Here is an 18,999-nt window from a genome sequence, read left to right as displayed (position 1 = left end):
GAATGATATATGCCCAAAATTGGAAAGAGGAACAGCCCCCCCCCCCCGCAAAGAGACGATTGGCAATTAAAACTGATGGAATATGCAGAGATGGCAAAACTAACCAGCAGATTAACAGATCAAGATGATAGACTTTTTGTGATAGAAGGGGGGGGGGGGATTTGTTAAATATGTGAAAACAAATTGTAAACAGTTAAAAACATTAGCAGGATTAATCTAAACATGAGCAGGAAGAAATTTAAAGGAATTATAAAGGGTAAATTTGTTTTTTAAAAAGGATAAATTAAGATATGCAGTAAGAAAATGACAGAAAAATAAGAAACCGCAGAAGGGGAAGAAGTCACAGGAAATATTATTCAATTTGTGTAGATTTATATCCACTGTTGAATGCTGTTAAATGAGAAAATGGGAAATAAAATACAGGGAGCTCTGATCTCAGAGGCATCTCTTAGTTTTAAATGTATATCCCACTTCCTAATGTTAGCCCTACATGGGGATTGAAGATGCTTAAGTATCAGGTTCTTTGAGGTCCAAACATTCTCAAAAATCCTGCCTAAGGTTACACAGAGTGAAGCTTCTCCTCCACTGCACTTTTATGACATAAATCAGACCTGAAATCATTGCTACAACATTCACAGTGTGGTATCCATTCAGTTCTTGCTTTGAATTGAGAAATGGAAACAAGGAGACGATTCAGGGCACACAGGCTATTCCAGATCTCAATGCTCCTTCGTGGTTCCACTGCTAAACATCTGAATGGGGCTTCTAAGCACATGCAACTGAATACACTTGAAACCTCTGCGCAGTCAGGAGTCATGACATGTCTAGACAGGGCCTTGCACCCAAGGAAAGCTTAGAGCCAGATGCAATTCAATGTCATCTCACACTGCTGGATATGTTGGTGTGTGATTGGTGATTATCCAAATCATATATGGAAAATTTACTGTTTGGTTGCAGAAAACCTCAAAAGTGGTTATTTTGATACTATAATTCCAGTTTCTTATTCTTTTCTACATATTTTTGCTGTTATTGGCACTGGGACATTGTATTTGACACCAAAAAAGAAAAAAGGGGCGAGAATCTGCTTTTTTCCTGGCCCTATAGATATATGATCTGGAGTTCTTTACAAGTGTTATGAATATTTTACTGTTCTGATGGCAGAAAATTATTATAGATGTTGAAGGAAACAGCAGTAGTGGACTTTGGGCTCTCAAATTTCATTGGGCTTGTTCTGAACTTTGGTTCAGACAGCTCACTTGGTTAGAGCGTGGTGCTGATAATGCAAAGGTTGCAGGTTTGATCCCCATAATAGGATGGCTGCAAATTCCTGCATTGCAGGGGGTTGGACTAGATGATCCTTGGGGTCCTTCCAATGCCCCAAGTCTCTAATTCTGTGAACTGGAAACCCCATTTCAGCATTGTTAGAACATGGGAGAGGAACCTGTGCTCCTTCAAATGTTCCTGGACTCCAACTCCAATCATCCCTGACCATTGACTATTACAGCTAGGGCTGATGTGAACTGGAGTCCAATAGCTGGAGGACCAGTGTTTCCTCATCCTCAACTTAGAACCTGGAAGAAATGGCTGTTGGGGCAGTGATGAATAACATCTTCCCCTGCCATGGTCCTTCTGAGCATATTGTTGCATTGCCAGCTTAAGAACAGTGATTAAGGTAAAGGTAAAGGGACCCCTGACCATTAGGTCCAATCGTGACTGACTCTGGGGTTGCGGCGCTCATCTCGCTTTATTGGCCGAGGGAGCCGGCGTACAGCTTCTGGGTCATGTGGCCAGCATGACTAAGCCGCTTCTGGCGAACCAGAGCAGCGCATGGAAACACCGTTTACCTTCCCGCCGGAGCGGTACCTATTGATCTACTTGCACTTTGACGTGCTTTCAGACTGCTAGGTTGGCAGGAGCAGGGAACGAGCAATGGGAGCTCACCCCATCGCGGGGATTCGAACCACCGATCTTCTGATCGGCAAGTCCTAGGCTCTGTGGTTTAACCCACAGCGTCACCCGCTGATTACAAGGAACCAAATCTTTTCACTAGCTGTAGGGCAACGCCCCTTAGTGTTCCTGAAGAGAGGGGACTGGAAGTGAAAGTGTGTGTGCTCAGCTGAGAGCACAAAGTGTAGACAAGATCCATTTGCACCATTGTGACCAACCATGTGAACCAATTTGGGTATCTGAGATGATATCCCTAGCAAAGGCGTGGGGGCAAGGAACCTATGGCCCTCCAGATGCTATTGAACTACAACTCCCATCAGCCCTTACTAGCTATACTGATTGGGACCCAGGTGAGTTGGAGTCCAACAGGTTCACTTGATCTATTGTGTGAGCAAGGTTAGTAATCTGGCTCCACTCCCCAGAAAAGTAATAGCGGTGATGGCAGAAAGGAGGCATTTGGGGGGGACACTCAGAGATGTTCGTCAGTATCCATTCCTACAGTGTGGCAGGTGGACCTATTGCCACTATTACTGCTCTCCATTCTTCATATTGCTACTCATCTAGCATGTACCCATCTAGCATGCTAAAACCCTGTGTCTTCTCATGCCCTGCCGACAGCCATGCAGATCAATGTGGATGTGAACTCTGCTGCCGGCCTTCTGGACCAGTTCTATGAAAAGCGCCGGCTGCTCATCATCTCTGCTCCTGATCCTTCTGACCGCTACTATAAGATGCAGAACAGCATGCTGCAGGTAAGCCCTTCCTCTTGAGTTTCCATCCTAGAACTCACACCCTTCCTTCCCTTCTCCAGCTACTGGGTTCCTCCAACCATTTGCTTCTCTCTTCACTGCAGCAAGCCACATGTGGGCTGGACTTGCGCCACATCACCGTCATCGAGCTGGTGGGGCTGCCGCCTCATGAGGTGGGGCGGATCCGTGAGCACCGACTCTCAGAGAACATCATTGAAGGGCTCAGGTTAGTGGTGCAGAGTGGCTGGCAGAGGTTCAGGTTCAAATCCCTGCTCAGTGACGAATGTTACTGGCCTTGGGCAACCACTTGCTGGGATGTTACAAAGAGAAGAGTGCGCATGATAAGGCAAAAACAAAATGAAGAGGGGGGTCTATTTTTTCCACATTTGTAATTTTTAATTTGTGCTATTCAGCTGCCACAAAATGTGGTGGAGACCACTTAGAATTTAAAAATCTTTAAAGCCAACAGTTAGTGTATTAACTTATGGTCTGTGTGTGTGGTTTGGGAGCTGCACAATCAGGGAAAAAACAATGCTGTCCAGGGTTGTAAAGACTACGGAGAGAATAATTGGGTGCGCTCTTCCCATCTTGGATCAAATCTATGGTTCCAGGTGCCATAAGAAAGCTGCAGAGATAGCGCAGGATAGTGCACACCCTGGAAATGATTTTTTCAGCTTCTGCCTTCTGGAAGAAGGTACAGGGTTATAAAGACTAGGACTAGCCGTTTGAGAAACAGTTTCTACCCAAATGCGATTTTGATTTTAAGCGCATTGTAAGGAGTCTATATGGGAGTATATTGTATTTAAAAATGGGGTATCAGAGTTTTTAGGGGGCTAACCAGGTTGGGATAGCTGGGATAGCAGGCTTGTTGGGTTTTGAATGTTTTATGTAGATTTTCAATTTCGTTGTTCTGTACGGGACAATGACAATAAAGGTATCGTATTGTATCGTATCGTACAAGCCAATATGGCTACATGCATCTTCCAGGTTCAGGAACAGTAGCTGTGGAACAATTAAAGGGCTGTTATTGTCGTCATGTCCTGCTTGTGAAATTGCAAGAAGCATTTGGGTGTCCGCTACTGGAAACAAGATGGTGGACTAAGTGGAGCTTTGATCTGATGCTGTGAAGATGGCACCAGATCCTTCATTCATCTCAGTGAACTGGGGTCTGGAATAAAATGTGGTGGACCCCGAGACGTATTTCCCTTTGCCTATATTGCTCCTGTTCTGACCCTGTTGTATCCACTTGACACTCTCACTCCATGATGCAGATAGATACCTTGGCTTTAGTTGCAGTGGAACAGCAAGCCAATAGCAAATTGGCAACTGGCAGCTTCTAGTAGTCCTGAGCCATGGGGAAGCCAGCAACAGAGACTCACCCAAAAGATTGCAGTGATCAGGCAGGGATAGAAGGGCTCAGGCAGTCCTAGAGTTATCCGGCTCCCAATGTCTTTATAAAATAATGCAAAAACATTGAACCTGGCCTGGTAACACATAAGCAGTCAGTCAGGGCAAGCACTCAAGTTACATGCTGGCTCCCTAGGGCCTCCAGATATGGGGAAGCTGGGTATGGCCGTGCCCTTATTTGTCATCACATGGTGTCAGGAGCAGGAAAATTCAAGCTACTGCAAAGGAAGGTTTGGAGCACACTTAAAAGAACTGAGGCTTGGTGTTTCCTACTTCTCATGGGAAATGCTTGGCGGAATAAAGGGTCAGGTGACCTGACAGGTGAGCAGCTGCAATTGCCTGTCAATGTGGCCAATGGAGGGTTAGCTAATTGCGGATCTGGCCCTCTGGCCAAAAGCAGTTCCCATCCCTGCTCTAAAATCACTACCCTCCATGAGCTCTTAGGGTCTCCAGCAAACTGGCAATCAGCCAATGTTCTGTTTCTATAGGCAGTTCCTGCATATCACCCGCTCCCGCTTCAACGTCGTGTTGGTCGACAAAGAAGGCGTGGACCGTGAGCGCTACATCCAGCCTCTGACACCGGACGAGCTCTTTTCCTTTGTGGATACCTACCTGCTGAGCAACCACGAAGTGCTCCAGAGGGAACAGAACAGGGACACATGCGAGTGATAATGGGCTGCTCCATCCACAGGAGTCACAGTGGACACCTTTTGACCTCTCACTTGCCCTGCCTGCTAAGGGAGGGCCAGGTCTTCCCTTTCAGCATTGAACTGGAGGTGAAACAGAAGGGAGGAAATTGCTGAAGTTGAACCAACAAGGACAGCAGAACCTGCAGTGCCCCGGGCCACAGCCACATCCACATTAAGAAAGGGGAAATAATCATAACTATTCCTGTAGGGATTATCCAGGAGGATGTCTTTTATTTTGTGCCTACCCTTTTCTAGACAAGACGTACATTCCACAGTGTGTGTGTGTATGTAAAGGTATCACAATCAGAGACAAGTCACCAGAGGACAGCCCAGAATCAGAGCTCTTCTCTCTTTTTCCAAGAGCAAACCAGCAATCCATATAGAGAAGGTTCTGCTCTGGTTACAGCTACATTAAGTGGAAGGCACCTTCTCTTCTTTAAAGAGTATACATGTTTCTGCTCACTCCTTATCTCCTTTTAGTCAGTGCAGTAGTTAATATACTGAGAATTAAAAGCATCCTGGTTGGAACACCTAGGAATTTGGCACCTCTGCAGCAGGCGGAATGAATATACAGTGGTGCCTCGCAAGACGAAAAGAATCCGTTCCGCGAGTCTCTTCATCTAGCGGTTTTTTCGTCTTGCGAAGCAACCCTATTAGGGGATTAGCGCTATTAGCGGTTTAGCGGCTATTAAAGGCTATTAAAGGCTTAAGGGATTAGCGGATTAGCTGCTAAAGGGCTATTAGCAGCTTAGTGCCTTAGAAAAAGGGGGTGGGGAGCGGGAAAAAATCGCAAGACATTTTCGTCTTGCGAAGCAAGCCCATAGAGAAATTCGTCCTGCGAAGCGCATTGAAAAACGGAAAACCCTTTCGTCTAGCGGGTTTTCCGTCTTGCGAGCCATTCGTCTTGCGGGGCACCACTGTAAACCTTTTTTTATTTAGCGGAACCCCACCCGTGTTTTACAGCTGAGGAACAGAACACATGCCAAAAGGTAGTACTTTCTAAAGAGGTATTTTGCTACTTGTGGACTCCCATAGCTGGGCTGGTGCTGGTGGGAGAAGCAGTCCAAAAAACATCTCTGGGGACGACCAGGTTGGCCAAGGGTGCCCTAGAATACCTGAGCCCCATCAGCCTTAAAATAATGGGCTGTGTGATGCTCAAATCAATGGGGAGACATGGTCCTGTACCTCCATAGTGCTCTACCACATTTATATACCAATAATTGCTAGGCACATTCAACTGGTGATCAGCTTAGTATTGGAGTCCCATTGACTTGGTCTGCTCAGAGAACATCAAGGCAAAGGTACTAGGCTATCTCCTTGCTATGCTGGTTTCCCAGCAGAGAGGGTGGTTATTATGGGGAGCATTAAAGAAATACCCAAATCCCCTGCACAAAATTTAAATAGCATTATCTGTTCTCCTGTTCTCAGGACTTCTCACGAAGCAGTGTCCTACTTCTAGTCCTAGTTCCCACAGCGGTAATAAATATGCAGTCTGGATTCTAACCTTTCCAAGCTAGGGGCAAAAGGCTCACATAGCTGAATGTTCTTCCACACTCACACACACACAAAACCTGCCCCCAAACAAAAGACACTCTCTATATAACAAGCGAAAGGGTTCTTATCTAATTTCTTCTTAATATTCTGCCTTCAAGAATCTGAAGGGCTGTTACACAGAAGATGGAACAAATTTATTCTCTTTTGATCTGGAATGAAGGCCTAGAGCTAATGGGTAGACCCTACAAGGAAAGCAGACTTTGGCTAAGCGTTACAGGAATGTAGGAAGCTGCCTTATACCTAGTCACAGTCCATCTAGCCCAGCATTTGTCTACACCAGGCATGGCCAAACTTGGCCCTCCAGCGTAACTTAGTGGCAGAGCATCTGCCTTGCAAACAGAAGGTCCCATGTTCAGTCCCAGCATCTCCAGGTAAAGTTGTGAGATACATACTCCGTATCTAAAAACCTAGAGAGCTGCTGCCAGACAGTGTGGACCAGGCATGGCCAAACTTGGTCCTCTAACTGTTTAGGGACTACAACTCCCATCATCCCTAACTAATAGGACCAGTGGTTAGGGATGATGGGAATTGTAGTCCCTAAACAGCTGGAGGACCAAGTTTGGCCATGACTGGTCCACACTGTCTAGCAGCAATTCTCTAGGTTTTTAGATACGGAGTATGTCTCTCACAACTTTACCTGGAGATGCTGGGACTGAACGTGGGACCTTCTGTTTGCAAGGCAGGTGGGCTCTGCCATTAAGTTATGCCTCTTCCCCAAATATGCATTTCACCATGCTGCCATGCCCTCATCACTAAGTGGGGGAAAGCCAGAGTCACCAAACAATGGAACAGCAGCCTGGTCATTACTTGAACTGCATCTCCTCCTCCTCCCCCTCCTTTCTCTCCATATCATTGAGCACCATGTCTTCATCTCCTGCTAATACAGTAATAAAAAGTAGATACTTAAATTATACAGCCTCCAGCTTCATACACCCAAACTTTATTTCAGTGACCCTTTCTGCTGTGCACAGAACAGAAGGTGTTAGCATTTAAAATCAAGAACAGGATGCAGAGATGCAGTATGTTGCAGAAGGCTTCAGGAAAAAAAGAAAAATAGGAAAGGGAGTTTGAGGGGTAAAGAAAATAAGGAAAAATAAGGCATTTTAAAAAGGCACTTTGGCAGGACACCCCCTGGAAAGGGTCTGCACAGAAAACAATCCCAGTAAAGTTGGTCGTAAGACAAAATATCCTTGGAACAGACTGCCCAGAACTTCTCTCCAGAACAAGCCAGCTTCATGGGCCATTTCAAAAGTTAGTTCTATTGCTGCAAGTGGTGTAAAGCCAGGAAGTCTTGTTGCTGCATCCCATAAACTCTCTAGTGCAGTGAACCTGGCCATCATTTGCCTCCTGTGCCCCATCTCAAAAGCCAGCTGGAACAAAGTTATGGCCTTGCCCTGGCCATGGTGGGGCGAAGGGGAAGGGTTCCCTCTGCCCACGATCCGGGGTACTTGCGCATCTTCTGCCACAGGCTAATCTCCTCTCCGGTAGAATCCATCCAGTCCACCAGTTGGCCATTGCTCATCCCTGAAGAGACAAGTAGTTGAAAGGAAAAAAGGCGGGGTCAGCCGAGTACACAAAATAGCCAAGGTCCACTTTCACCATCCTGACCAACTGATGGAACTGATTTGGTTATCCAAGTATCCCTAGCAAAGTCACAGAGCAGGAGTGGGGGGCACCTGTGGCCCTCCTGGTGCTGTCCAGACTACAGCTCCCACCAACCCTGCCGCACTGGCCACGCTGGCTGGGAATAATGGGAGTCCCAAGAGCATATTTCTCATTGCAGATCAGGCCCTGCCCATCTAGACTTGTATTGTCTACTCTGGCAGGCAGCAGCTCTCCAGGCACTCAGGCAATGGTCTTTGCTCACCTGCTACCAAATTAATTTTAGCTGGAGATGCCAGGATCTGAACCTAGGGCTTTCTGAATGCAAAGCAGGTGCTATTCCCGTTAGTTATTCCCCCCTCCCTGCCAAAAAAGTCACAGGACAGGTAAATCATATCTGTGTAATATTTACATACCTTTTTTTTTTTAACTCACTAGAATGAACATGTGTAATATCTGACACTGGTATAAGCCGTGCACCAGGAGTTCGCTAGGCCAGCATGAGCTACAAAATCTGTGAAGGCGTTGCTAAACCTGATGTTTTATTTGAGTGCCCAGTCGTGTTCTGTCTTCAGCACTGAAAAGGCTAAAATCACCATGTGTCACACCTCCATCCCCAAATGTCGTCTACTCAAGTAACACTCCCTCACAAAAAACTGGATTTTGCTTAATAGAGCTGTCCTCAGATAAACTGTGGGACCTCTTGTTTTAATACCATGTGGCCAGTGGCGTAGCGTGGGTTGTCAGCACCCGGGGCAAGGCAAGTAATTTGCGCCCCCTAACCCGGGGCAAGGCAAGTAATTTGCGCCGCCCCCCCGCTGCACTGTCCCTCCCCCAGATAGTCCCTCGCTCTCTCTCCGCACCGCACCGCACGCCTGGCACCCTCCCCTCCACAGTGGGCGGCGACCCGGCGGCTCGGATCGGATTCGCACAGCCAGCACTGCAGTGAGAGAGAGTGAGTGAGCCAGGTAGGGGCAGAGAGCTGCGAGTGCGAGCGTGCCCCCCCCAGATGTTGCGCCTGGTGCGGCCGGCCCCCCCTGCACCCCCCACGCTATGCCACTGCATGTGGCATTCTTCCCTTTCGTTGCGTTTTTCAACTCTGTTTCAATACAAATTTTCACAGTAAAACGAGAGAATTGCGTCATATCCGCACCACTTAAAGCCATCTTATAACATTTCTAACAGTCATGGAGGGTCCTGGGATCTGTACCTTGTTAAGGGCGCTGGGAACTGTAGCTCTGCAAAGCCAGCACCGTTAACAAACTACAGTTGCCAGGATTCATTGAGGGAGGGGGAGCTATGACTGTTTAAAATTGCATAAGAGTGCTTTAAATGGACGCTGTGGGTGTCTGTAGAGAGAAAGAGAAATGGCCAGAAATGAGGGAGCCCGCTATGAAGACCCACCCGTACCCTGCTGTGGCCCCTTGGGAGGGCAGCAAGACAAGTACTAGTTGTGCGTATTTATTTTCTCATATCTACTTTTTGGCCCATCAACTTCGAATTTAGCTCTCTGCTTGTTATGTATCAAGATTTAGGTTATTTTATTGTAATGTTTAGTGGATGCTACATTTACTGAAGTGTTTATTTTGTCTGGCTTGGGTTGAAGTGTTCTGTAACAAGCATACGTTATGCATTTTTTATAATTAAGTTAAATGCTTTATTGGGATCAGATTCAGGTGTTGAGTTCAATGTGGAAAAGCAGCCCGTCAGATAACGTAAAACTGACTGGAGCCATGGATGGAAAGCAATGGCTGAAAAGACCAGGCCTTATAAAGGAGGATGAAGGAGCAAGAACCTAGGAATGCAGGAAGCTGCCTTATGCGGAGTCAGCCCATCGGGTCCATCTAGCTCAGCCATTTCTACATTGCCTGGCAACGTTTCTCCAGGGTTTCAGGCAGGGAACATTCCTAGCCCTATCAGGAGAGTCCAGGGACTAAAACTGGGATCTTCTATATGCAAGGCAGGTGGTGGTATATCATCCAGGAATCAAAACTGCACAGTGGTGGATATTTACCGTATTTTTTGCCCTATAGGACGCGCTTTTCCCCCTCCAAAAATGAAGGGGAAATGTGTGTGCGTCCTATGGGGCGAATGCAGGCTTTCGCTGAAGCCTGGAGAGAGGGGTCGGTGCGCACCGACGCCTCTCACTCTGCAGGCTTCAGGAGAGCCCCAGCCCCACAAGGTCGGGGGACAGAGGAAGGCGGAACGCCGCCATCCTGCTGTCTCCAGAAGTGGTTTGGAGGCTGACGGCGGGGAGACCCCGCCGCCAGCCCCACAAGCTCCGGGGACAGTGGGGAGGCGCAGCGCGTCCCCGGACCAGATCTGAAGGCGGGCGGCGGGGAGAAGAGCGCTTCTCCCCGCTGCCGGCCGCTGCCGGCCCCACAAGTGCCTGGGGGGGAAATAATTTTTTCCCCCTTTATTTCCCCCCCAAAAAACTTGGTGTGTCCTATGGGGCGAAAAATACGGTAAATTCCACAGCTTCCAGCTCCACAACTTTATTTCTGTGACCCTTTCCCCTGTACACAGAACAGAAGGCAATACCATTTGAAATAAAGAACGCTCTCCAGGCATTCAGGCAGGGAACCTTTCCCAGCCCTTTAATAAAGGAGATGTCATGGATGGTACCTGGGACCTTCTGCATGCAAAGCAGTGTGCCGACCACTGAACTATGGTCTTTCCCCTAGAACAGGGTTTCCCAAACTTGGCCCTCCAGCTGTTTTTGGACTACAGTTCCCATCATCCCTGACCACTGACCCTGCTGGCTAGGGATGATGGGAGTTGTAGTTAAAAACAACAACGGCTGGAGTCCCAAATTTGGGGAACTCTGCCCTAGAAGAACCCTACTGCTGCGAAGGAGGCTAGACGAGATGGGAGCTAGGGTTCAGGAGTGCCTCTAGCTTAAGTGGAAGCTTAACTGAGTGCAGTGATTGGCACAACACCGTTTTTTGAGCAAGTGGGAGGAATAATCCATCTAAAGAAGATAATCTCCATTGATGGGACAGGTGCACCCATGAGCACGCACACAAACACATATGCATGCCCTAAGAAGATTCCTCACCATTCCCAACTCCAAGTCGGACCCCTCCCAAGAAATCGTTGCTGGAAAGGGGCTCCCGGTCCCACACAGTAAGCTCCAGGCAGATGTGCGGCAGCTCTTCAGGACTGATGTTGTTGTAGACCAAGGTGTGGTTGTAGTGGGGGTTCAGGCTCTTCTTCACGACTGGTGTCTTCCTTTTAGTGGCCTTGTTCCTCAGAGGGAGCAAATACCTGTGGACCAGGGAGGGGAAAATGCCTCTCTCTTATTAAAGAGGCTACTGCAACCAGGACTTGCAGAAATTGGTAGCTTGGGGGGGGGGGAGGAAACTCAGCATCTTTTGAAGATCTCTCTGCAAATTTCTTGTGCTTAAGAAGCTGCGGAGAGAATTCTCAGCAGCCACAAGAGGGCACCCTGCGAGCGCTTTTCCTGTGACCTGTAAACGCAAAACTATGTGCCGTATGCATAGTTCAAAGTCAAAGTGCTTCTCTTCTATAAGACTCAGATCCAGCCCCTTTTAAAACTCTGAAGGATTTGCACAGCCACAAATCAATTGCTACCCAGAGCCAAGCACACTTGTTTCATATTGCTGTGCAAGATACTACATGAAATGCAAAATAATTATTTCTACAGTGGTACCCCGCAAGACGAATGCCTCGCAAGACGGAAAACCCGCTAGACGAAAGGGTTTTCCATTTTTCAATGCGCTTCGCAGGACGAATTTCCCTATGGGCTTGCTTCGCAAGACGAAAATGTCTTGCGAGTCTTGAGATTTTTTTTCGCTCCCCACCCCCTTTTTCTAAGCCGCTAAACCGCTAATAGCCTTTTAGCAGCTAATCCGCTAATCCCTTAAGCCTTTAATAGCCGCTAATAGCCGCTAAACCACGAATAGCGCTAATCCGCTAATAGGGTTGCTTCACAAGACGAAAAAACCGCTAGACGAAGAGACTCGCGGAACGAATTAATTTCGTCTTGCGAGGCACCACTGTATAATCAGATGCACACACAACCCCTGTGGTACCTGGGCAGGGCAACAATTAACCCTCAGTCTCCAGTCTCCTTTCCACCCATCACACAGTTTTAGCAAGCTCCCATTTGCTCACCCCTTGACAAAGCTGTCAGATGTCCCTCCAGATTTGGCTGCTGTCAAGTTCTTAGCCTCTTTGATCCAGACCTGAAGTTCACCACCGTCTTCCTTTTTGCCTAACAAAGAGACCCCTGTGATGAGAATGAACGGCAGGAGTTCCCCAGTCCCAAAGCTTCCTCTAACCAGGGTGGTATGAAAGCCACCCTACCAACCACACAGAACAGGAAAAGCAGATTGTTATCAGAATTGAAGTCAAGTTTCTACACCTTATGGAGTTGAGGAAAGGTTTGGATACGAATAAAGAGAAAAACCAGACAGCTGCCACGTGTATGGTTTCTGTTGCATTCAGGGGGGGAACTGGTTGCGTTACACTGAATCTTCACCTTTTCTTCCGTTTCCTGCATTGGCATGCTTAGCAGGTGGAATGAACTTCAAAGAAACCACCAATTCGCCTTTGTATTGAGGAGAAGCAGATGGGTCTGCAGCATTCTAGGACAGGAATGGGCAATGATAAATATTAGCATATCATGAATAAAAGGTTTGCACAACCAATCAGATTCCTGCAGGATTTACTGATGCAAGGAGATGACACTGAGATGGCTCTGTGTAAGATATGGAGGAGGGGGCTATTCTGCGGCAGGTTCTACAGATGGGGTGGGGGTTTTTCTAAAGTGGCTGTGAAGGAGAATAAATTAGAGGATACCTAAATATATATATATGGGCAGGGAGGAGTGGCTCAAAGAATGCATAATGCCTCCACCCTTTCAGTGTCAAAATTGGCATTTCCAGGACAGCTTGCAAAGAGAACAAACAAAACGTATTTTAAAAAGTGATTGAAGCAAGCACATTATAGAACAATCCCTGGGATGCAGCTTCAAAGAATTAAAATATTGAGAAAAGAAGCAATTAAAATGATTGAAAATGTGCGAAAATGGGAGAGATCTTCACCTGCAACTGGAATTACAACAAAACGGGAGGCAAGGAAGATTCCCTGTTTGTTATTTAAACCAAAAACGCAGCTGAACACAGAGGCAATGACCTAGAACTAGAAGCTTGAGAACTGAGTTTAGCAAGACTTCCTGGAGCTCCCAAGAAACCTGTTTCAGCTGAAGCTACATGACAGGGGCACCATGGAAGCAAGCAGTGGGGTGGGGCAAACCTTGCCATGCAGGGGGAGGCACTCCTCCAACGGGCTCTCAAAGTTCCAGGTGTCCATCGGGACCTCCACCTCTCCCAAGAAAGTGTTCCGGCCAAAACGGTCGTGGTGCCAGACAGAGAACTGCAAGGTCCTCGTCAGCAGGAGGGCCTTGCTGATCTCATACTGCAAGAAAACAAAAAAGAGAGGATGCGTATTTAGCAAGGATAGCTTCCACAGAAGAGCACAACCTACACAAGCCTGGCTAGCCCCCTGCCCACAACTCTCAGACACCTTGAGCAGCTCGTTGTACAGTGGGTTGACGGTGTTCCGTTTGATGGTGGTTTTCCGCTTCCCTGAGCGGGATTTGTCCGGGAGGAGGTATGTCTTCACATACCTGCGAGAGATAAAACATGTAGGTTTACACCTTGCCCAGTTATCTCCCTTTCCTTCCATGGTCCCACACACCTCTGTTTAATGGTGATGAGACTGGTGAAGCAGACAGCTTTGGATAAAGTGGCAGTGCAATTGCATTGGTGTGCTGAGAGGCGGGATGTATCCACACAGTGAGTCCTTACAAAAAATAACTATTTGCTGAGGGCCACCCCCCAAAACCCCACATTTTTAGATAGTTCACACTTGTGTGTGAAACATTTCAACTACAGATTGCAGCCCTCCTCGTGATTGCTCTTAATGTAGTGCACTGGACTAAAACTGGCGAAACCAGAGATGAAACCTCTGCAGCCTCAGTCATGAAAACCACCAGGTGGCCTTGAATCACTCACCATCTCAGCGTAAACTATTTTGCTAAAAATGGGGCAAGGGCTGGAGAAGGAGGAGAGAACACTGTTAGCTGTCCTCTCGCATAACTATTCTGTCTTGGAAGCACAGCACTGCAATTTTGTCCCAAAAGCAGCCCACATTTAACCATGCTAAAAGAGTGTTTGATTAAAATGTGTGTTCGTTCGTTCAAAGTGCTTTTACACCTGCTTTTGGTCCCTCTTAAATTAAAAATTATACAACAAATGAAAAAGTACACGTGAACACAACGGAACTCAATTTCAGGCATCACATTAAAAAAAACAACCACACACATGGTTTGCATTCACCGTACTTTAGAACCAAACCTGGCCCATAGCTGAGCTTTCAAATAAATCTAGGAAACACACGGTTTACAGCTGGTTGTCTGCTTTTGCTTTCTACCTCCTGTCTCTAGGAGGGAGAGCAGCTGATGCTGCAATTACACTTCTAAACTATAGCCAAGCTTCCTCAGCTACTAATCTGTACCATGTCCAAAGCGACCCACTTAATTTGTTGCTACAGGCTGGAAACCAAACCACTTATTCCTGTCCTACTGCTAGGTGTAAGCTCACCCACATAAGCAGGAGAGTCCAATGTCCCTCCTCCCCACACATCCAGCACAAGATGATGCACACTCACGGGTTGGAGCGCTTCTTGGCCTCGTCAGCATAGGCCAGCTGGCGACACTCCTTCACATGGATGAAGAGAGTCTGCACCTTCTGCTCATAGCTCAGGGAGAAGGCAATTTCTCCCGTAACACAGACATTGCCAAAGTCGCCCGCCTCGCTGTAGATACTGACCATGCTTCCCAAAGTGCTCTGAGAAAAGAAAAGAAGCAGCATCGTTTACCACCCACTGAATTCTGCCTTCCTGGCCCAGATTCAACCAATGTCACCATGAGATTCTGCTGCACGTGCAGACCAGCTACTGTAACCAACTCCGAAAGGTTTTTAACCAAAATGTTCAACCTACATTTCCATCCAAAAAGTGGGGGCAGCGTTCAGTCTGTTGTAGCAAAACAACAGGGCAGTTAAAAGATTGGGGGGGGGGTATTGTTTTAATTGTTTGCTTATGTTTTTACCTTGCGTTTTTATCCCATGATCCATCCTTAGATCTTGTGATGAAGGGTGGTATATAAATAATAAGAACAACAATAATAATTTGGCACAGCATAATTTTTTCAGGAGGTGAAAAGGCCTCTGATCTTGAAAGTTTATGCTGTTTTAAAAATCTGTTCATCCTTAAGGTCCCACCACAGCTTTTGTTTTTAGTTTCAATCCCATCACTGAATTCCACCACTTCTTGCATGGATAGGAAGAGTGACTGTCCTACCTGACAGCAACGGAGGCAAAGAAGCCCCCCTACCCTGGAGATCACCTATCTTAATCCAGCTGCGCTAACGGGGGAAGAGCCGTAGCTCAGTGGTAGGGCATCTGCTTTGCATGCATCTCCAGGTAGGATTGGGAATATCTGTCTGAAACCCTGGAGAGCTTCTGCCAGTCAGCATAGTAGACAACACTGAGCAAGATAGACCAGTGGTCAGACTCAGCCTCAGGCAGTTTTCCTGTGACATATTAAGCTGACCCACTGAGTTACAATGCATTTGCTTTATGAATGAAATTCTACTGTCGCTTTTGTGCTGTTCACCACCACAATCTATTCCACCCCCCTTTTAATGCTGATGGTATAGACATTTTCTTTCTGTAAATAGAATGTAATAAATAAATATCTTGGGCTTGATAGGAATGCAAAAGAAGGAACATTATGCTCTGCAAGCCAAGTATGGAGAACCCATGTCACACTCTTGGGACCACAATTCCCATCAGCCTTGGCCATTGGTCATGCTGCCTGGGGGCTGATGGGAGCTGGAGTCTCACAGGTTCCCCACCCTTCTTCAAAAGAGTCCTAGGCAACAGGCATTGGTACCGGGACCCACCGAGGATGTACCGCTACGCATGCTGCATCTGGCTGTCCTTCTCCGGTGAATCTCTACCAGGCTGTCTATGTCTTCCTCTTCCTCTTCCTAGAGAAGAAAACACACACAGCTCAGCTTCATCCTAAACAGCATCAGCACAACCTCCCAAAGGGAAGACTGATGACTCAGTCTGCAGCCCCAGGCAAGTTCAAAAGTCTCCCAGCTCATCACCGCCCTCCTCCAGTGTCTTGTTTTATTATGAGCTATTGAGTGCATCTTTATTTTGCATACCATCACTTCTTTTTACAGCTGTGCCTATGCCTCCAGGTGGCCATTGGAGATCAAAAGGCTCTCTTGACTGTGTCGTATGAAATGACACACCACCCAGCCAAATGAGCTGCTAAGCTGCATCTATGCACCACCTCCAAAAGCAAAGACAGAAGTTCTTTCACCAAAATGCTGACATAGCCACAGCAGGAGCTCTTGGAAGTTCAGCATCCCAGGTGGTTGTGAGGGTTGCCTCTATGACTGGGCTGGTCCTGCTTAAGGAACCGCCTCCCCCTTCATGTCCCATAATGATATATATATTTTTTAGATTCAAGGAAGTCCACTAATACTACCCCTACATCAAATATCCCCAGGACGCAGAGAGCGCTTCTCAGTATTTGACTCAACATTGGTGTGGGAAATCTCAAGCCACACTCCCTCTCCCCAAGCCACACCACTTCAGTGGAGTACATTATCTGGAGGTCTTCCTGCTCTCCAGCAGAATCCTCAGTACAGTGGTACCTCTGGTTGCAAACGGGATCCGTTCCGGAGGCCCATTCACAACATAGAATCATAGAGTTGGAAGAGACCACAAGGGTCATCGAGTCCAACCCCCTGCCAAGCAGGAAACACCATCAGAGCACTCCTGACATATGGTTGTCAAGCCTCTGCTTAAAGACCTCCAAAGAAGGAGACTCCACCACACTCCTTGGCAGCAAATTCCACTGTCAAACAGCTCTTACTGTCAGGAAGTTCTTCCTAATGTTTAGGTGGAATCTTCTTTCTTGTAGTTTGGATCCATTGCTCCGTGTCCGCTTCTCTGGAGCAGCAGAAAACAACCTTTCTCCCTCCTCTATGTGACATCCTTTTATATATTTGAACATGGCTATCATATCACCCCTTAACCTCCTCTTCTCCAGGCTAAACATGCCCAGCTCCCTTAGCCGTTCCTCATAAGGCATCGTTTCCAGGCCTTTGACCATTTTGGTTGCCCTCCTCTGGACACGTTCCAGTTTGTCAGTGTCCTTCTTGAACTGTGCTGCCCAGAACTGGACACATGAACTGGACATGAAAAGAGCGCAACCCGCAGCAGCGCACCTGCGCACGCACGGGTTGCAATTCGCCACTTCTGCGCATGCCCATGACGTCATTTTGCGTGTCTGCGCATGCACGAGCAGCAAAACCTGGAAGTAACCCTTTCCGGTACTTCCAGGTCGCCGTGGGACGTAACCTGAAAGAATGTAACATGAAGCGGACATAACATGAGGTACAACTGTAACCTGAATCTCTGAAATGCCTTAAAAAAGGCAGGAGACAAGGTGAATCACCAATAAGGGGAAGAAAAGAAAAAGGTGGAGGAAAACCTCCCCCTTCCTACCTAAACAGTGTCAGAAGCGTGAGGGAAGGAATGGGAGCTGATGCCCAAGGGGGGGGGGGGACCAAAATCTCAGGTTCTGGCTTTAAGAGCACTAAACCAGCTTCACCTGTGAGCACTACAGGTACAGCCAGTCTGGGGGGAAGTGGGGGGCTTCTCCTACAGGAGGAGGCAAATCTGCATGGCTCTGCCATAGGCGTGCCATCTTAAAAACGTTCAATGTCCTCTGGGGGTCTCTGGTGAATTAGCCTACTGTATAAAGGTAAAATTAACATTTTTTTTTTGCTCTGCCCACTTTTGCTTCTGGGCCTACCTACTAGTGACACCTGGCTCCCCTGAAGGGAATGTAAGCCTCAGGCTAAAAAAGACTCACCATTTCAACGTTGAGGCCTGGGACTGATTTGCTTCTGTCTCCTAGAGGCCCACTTTCAATAACAGGCTCCTCTGGTCGCAGGTCAATCACTGACTTTGTGTATTCTGTGACAGAAATAGGTCAGGAGAAGAGAGAGCTACCCTTTTCAGCGTCCCAGAGCCAAGATGTCACAGAACCACTACCCAAACCTAACCCTTTATCCACCACCCCAATCCAAGAGGATTGTCCCAAACAGGTGCTTGTCCAAACTTCCTTTGAATAAAGTTCATGGCCGAGTTAGGATCTGAACGTGAATATCTCCAGTTTAAATACAGCATCTTAACCACTGCACCACCCTGGCCAGCATAACATTGCATCTAAGGGTCTTTTACCTGAAGGCCTCTGAACTCTCCTGGGATTCTTCTTGAACAAGGTTTCATTCTCATCAGCTGAAGCTGCACCTTGGATCCCCAAACGAGTGTCCTAGGAACGAATACACCAACATCACAAAAACATAAACAAGACCCTCATACAACCACCATCCCACACACTGGACTGCAGGTAGAAAGAGTAAGGAAATCTGATTCCCAAAAGCATTTGGCCAGCCCCAGCTTTAGGACGAGCGCCAAAGGCTGTTTTTGGTACTTTTGAGTCCAGCAGCTTTAGATGTGCAGATGAGTTACGATAGCCCACCCAATACTACACTCTGCCAATCAATACAGCCAACAAGGACCAATGTGCATGCGCCCATGAAAAACGTTGGGGTGCCCTGGGAAGGGAAAGTCCTGCAAGAAGCCATACGAAAGTGCCCAAATACGTGCAAAGAAACCTGTTGTTTCAGCAAGCCACATGCAAAGCAGCAGTGCAAACCTACACCATCTGAATCGGAGGGGAGAGTCTCTCTGAAGCGGCTGGGGAGCGTCAGGCTGGATGCATTGGACCCTGAAGGGCTGATAGCTTTTGTCCTCTCTTGTTGAGGGCTGCAAAGAAACAAAAAGCAGGGAGATCATAAGAACATCTTTCCTAGAGCAAACCAAGGACATTCATCTCTCTGAACAGGGTACCCGCCAGACTTGTTTTCTGCA

The 18,999-nt window shown here is 47.4% G+C and overlaps 3 protein-coding genes across 7 annotated transcripts in view; 2 read left to right on the top strand and 1 right to left on the bottom strand.

Annotated features, from left to right (window-relative positions):
- SRPX2 (sushi repeat containing protein X-linked 2) overlaps positions 1–5,066 on the top strand; it is a 30,694-nt gene extending 25,628 nt beyond the window's left edge. For 3 of the 4 annotated variants that reach the window (XM_083424335.1, XM_083424336.1, XM_083424334.1), the window contains 3 exons: positions 2,566–2,699; positions 2,801–2,922; positions 4,592–5,066. In XM_083424335.1, the coding sequence (XP_083280461.1) occupies positions 2,566–2,699; positions 2,801–2,922; positions 4,592–4,772 (437 nt within the window). In that variant the 3' untranslated portion in view covers positions 4,773–5,066. Of the gene's footprint in view, positions 1–2,565; positions 2,700–2,800; positions 2,923–3,683; positions 3,891–4,591 lie in introns of those variants that run through there. The other variant, XM_083424337.1, reaches the window with a different exon arrangement.
- LOC310669890 (tigger transposable element-derived protein 1-like) overlaps positions 1–18,999 on the top strand; it is a 406,885-nt gene that overhangs the window by 329,600 nt on the left and 58,286 nt on the right. The gene's annotated exons all lie outside the window — the stretch shown is intronic.
- SYTL4 (synaptotagmin like 4) overlaps positions 7,271–18,999 on the bottom strand; it is a 29,231-nt gene continuing 17,502 nt past the window's right edge. For both annotated transcript variants that reach the window (XM_083424319.1, XM_083424320.1), the window contains exons 7-17: positions 18,789–18,894; positions 18,307–18,397; positions 17,936–18,039; positions 15,942–16,028; positions 14,645–14,823; positions 13,499–13,601; positions 13,229–13,390; positions 12,453–12,558; positions 12,086–12,185; positions 11,007–11,215; positions 7,271–7,870 (exon numbers count right to left, since the gene is read on the bottom strand). In XM_083424319.1, coding sequence (XP_083280445.1) covers positions 7,728–7,870; positions 11,007–11,215; positions 12,086–12,185; positions 12,453–12,558; positions 13,229–13,390; positions 13,499–13,601; positions 14,645–14,823; positions 15,942–16,028; positions 17,936–18,039; positions 18,307–18,397; positions 18,789–18,894 — 1,390 coding nt within the window. In that variant the 3' untranslated portion in view covers positions 7,271–7,727. The remainder of the gene's footprint in view (positions 7,871–11,006; positions 11,216–12,085; positions 12,186–12,452; positions 12,559–13,228; positions 13,391–13,498; positions 13,602–14,644; positions 14,824–15,941; positions 16,029–17,935; positions 18,040–18,306; positions 18,398–18,788; positions 18,895–18,999) is intronic.

The sequence above is a fragment of the Podarcis tiliguerta genome (assembly GCF_965153285.1).
Source record: "Podarcis tiliguerta genome assembly, chromosome: Z".
Classification (NCBI taxonomy): domain Eukaryota; kingdom Metazoa; phylum Chordata; class Lepidosauria; order Squamata; family Lacertidae; genus Podarcis; species Podarcis tiliguerta.
The sequence above is the reverse complement of the archived record's forward strand: the minus strand, read 5'-3'. Positions and strand labels throughout refer to the sequence as shown.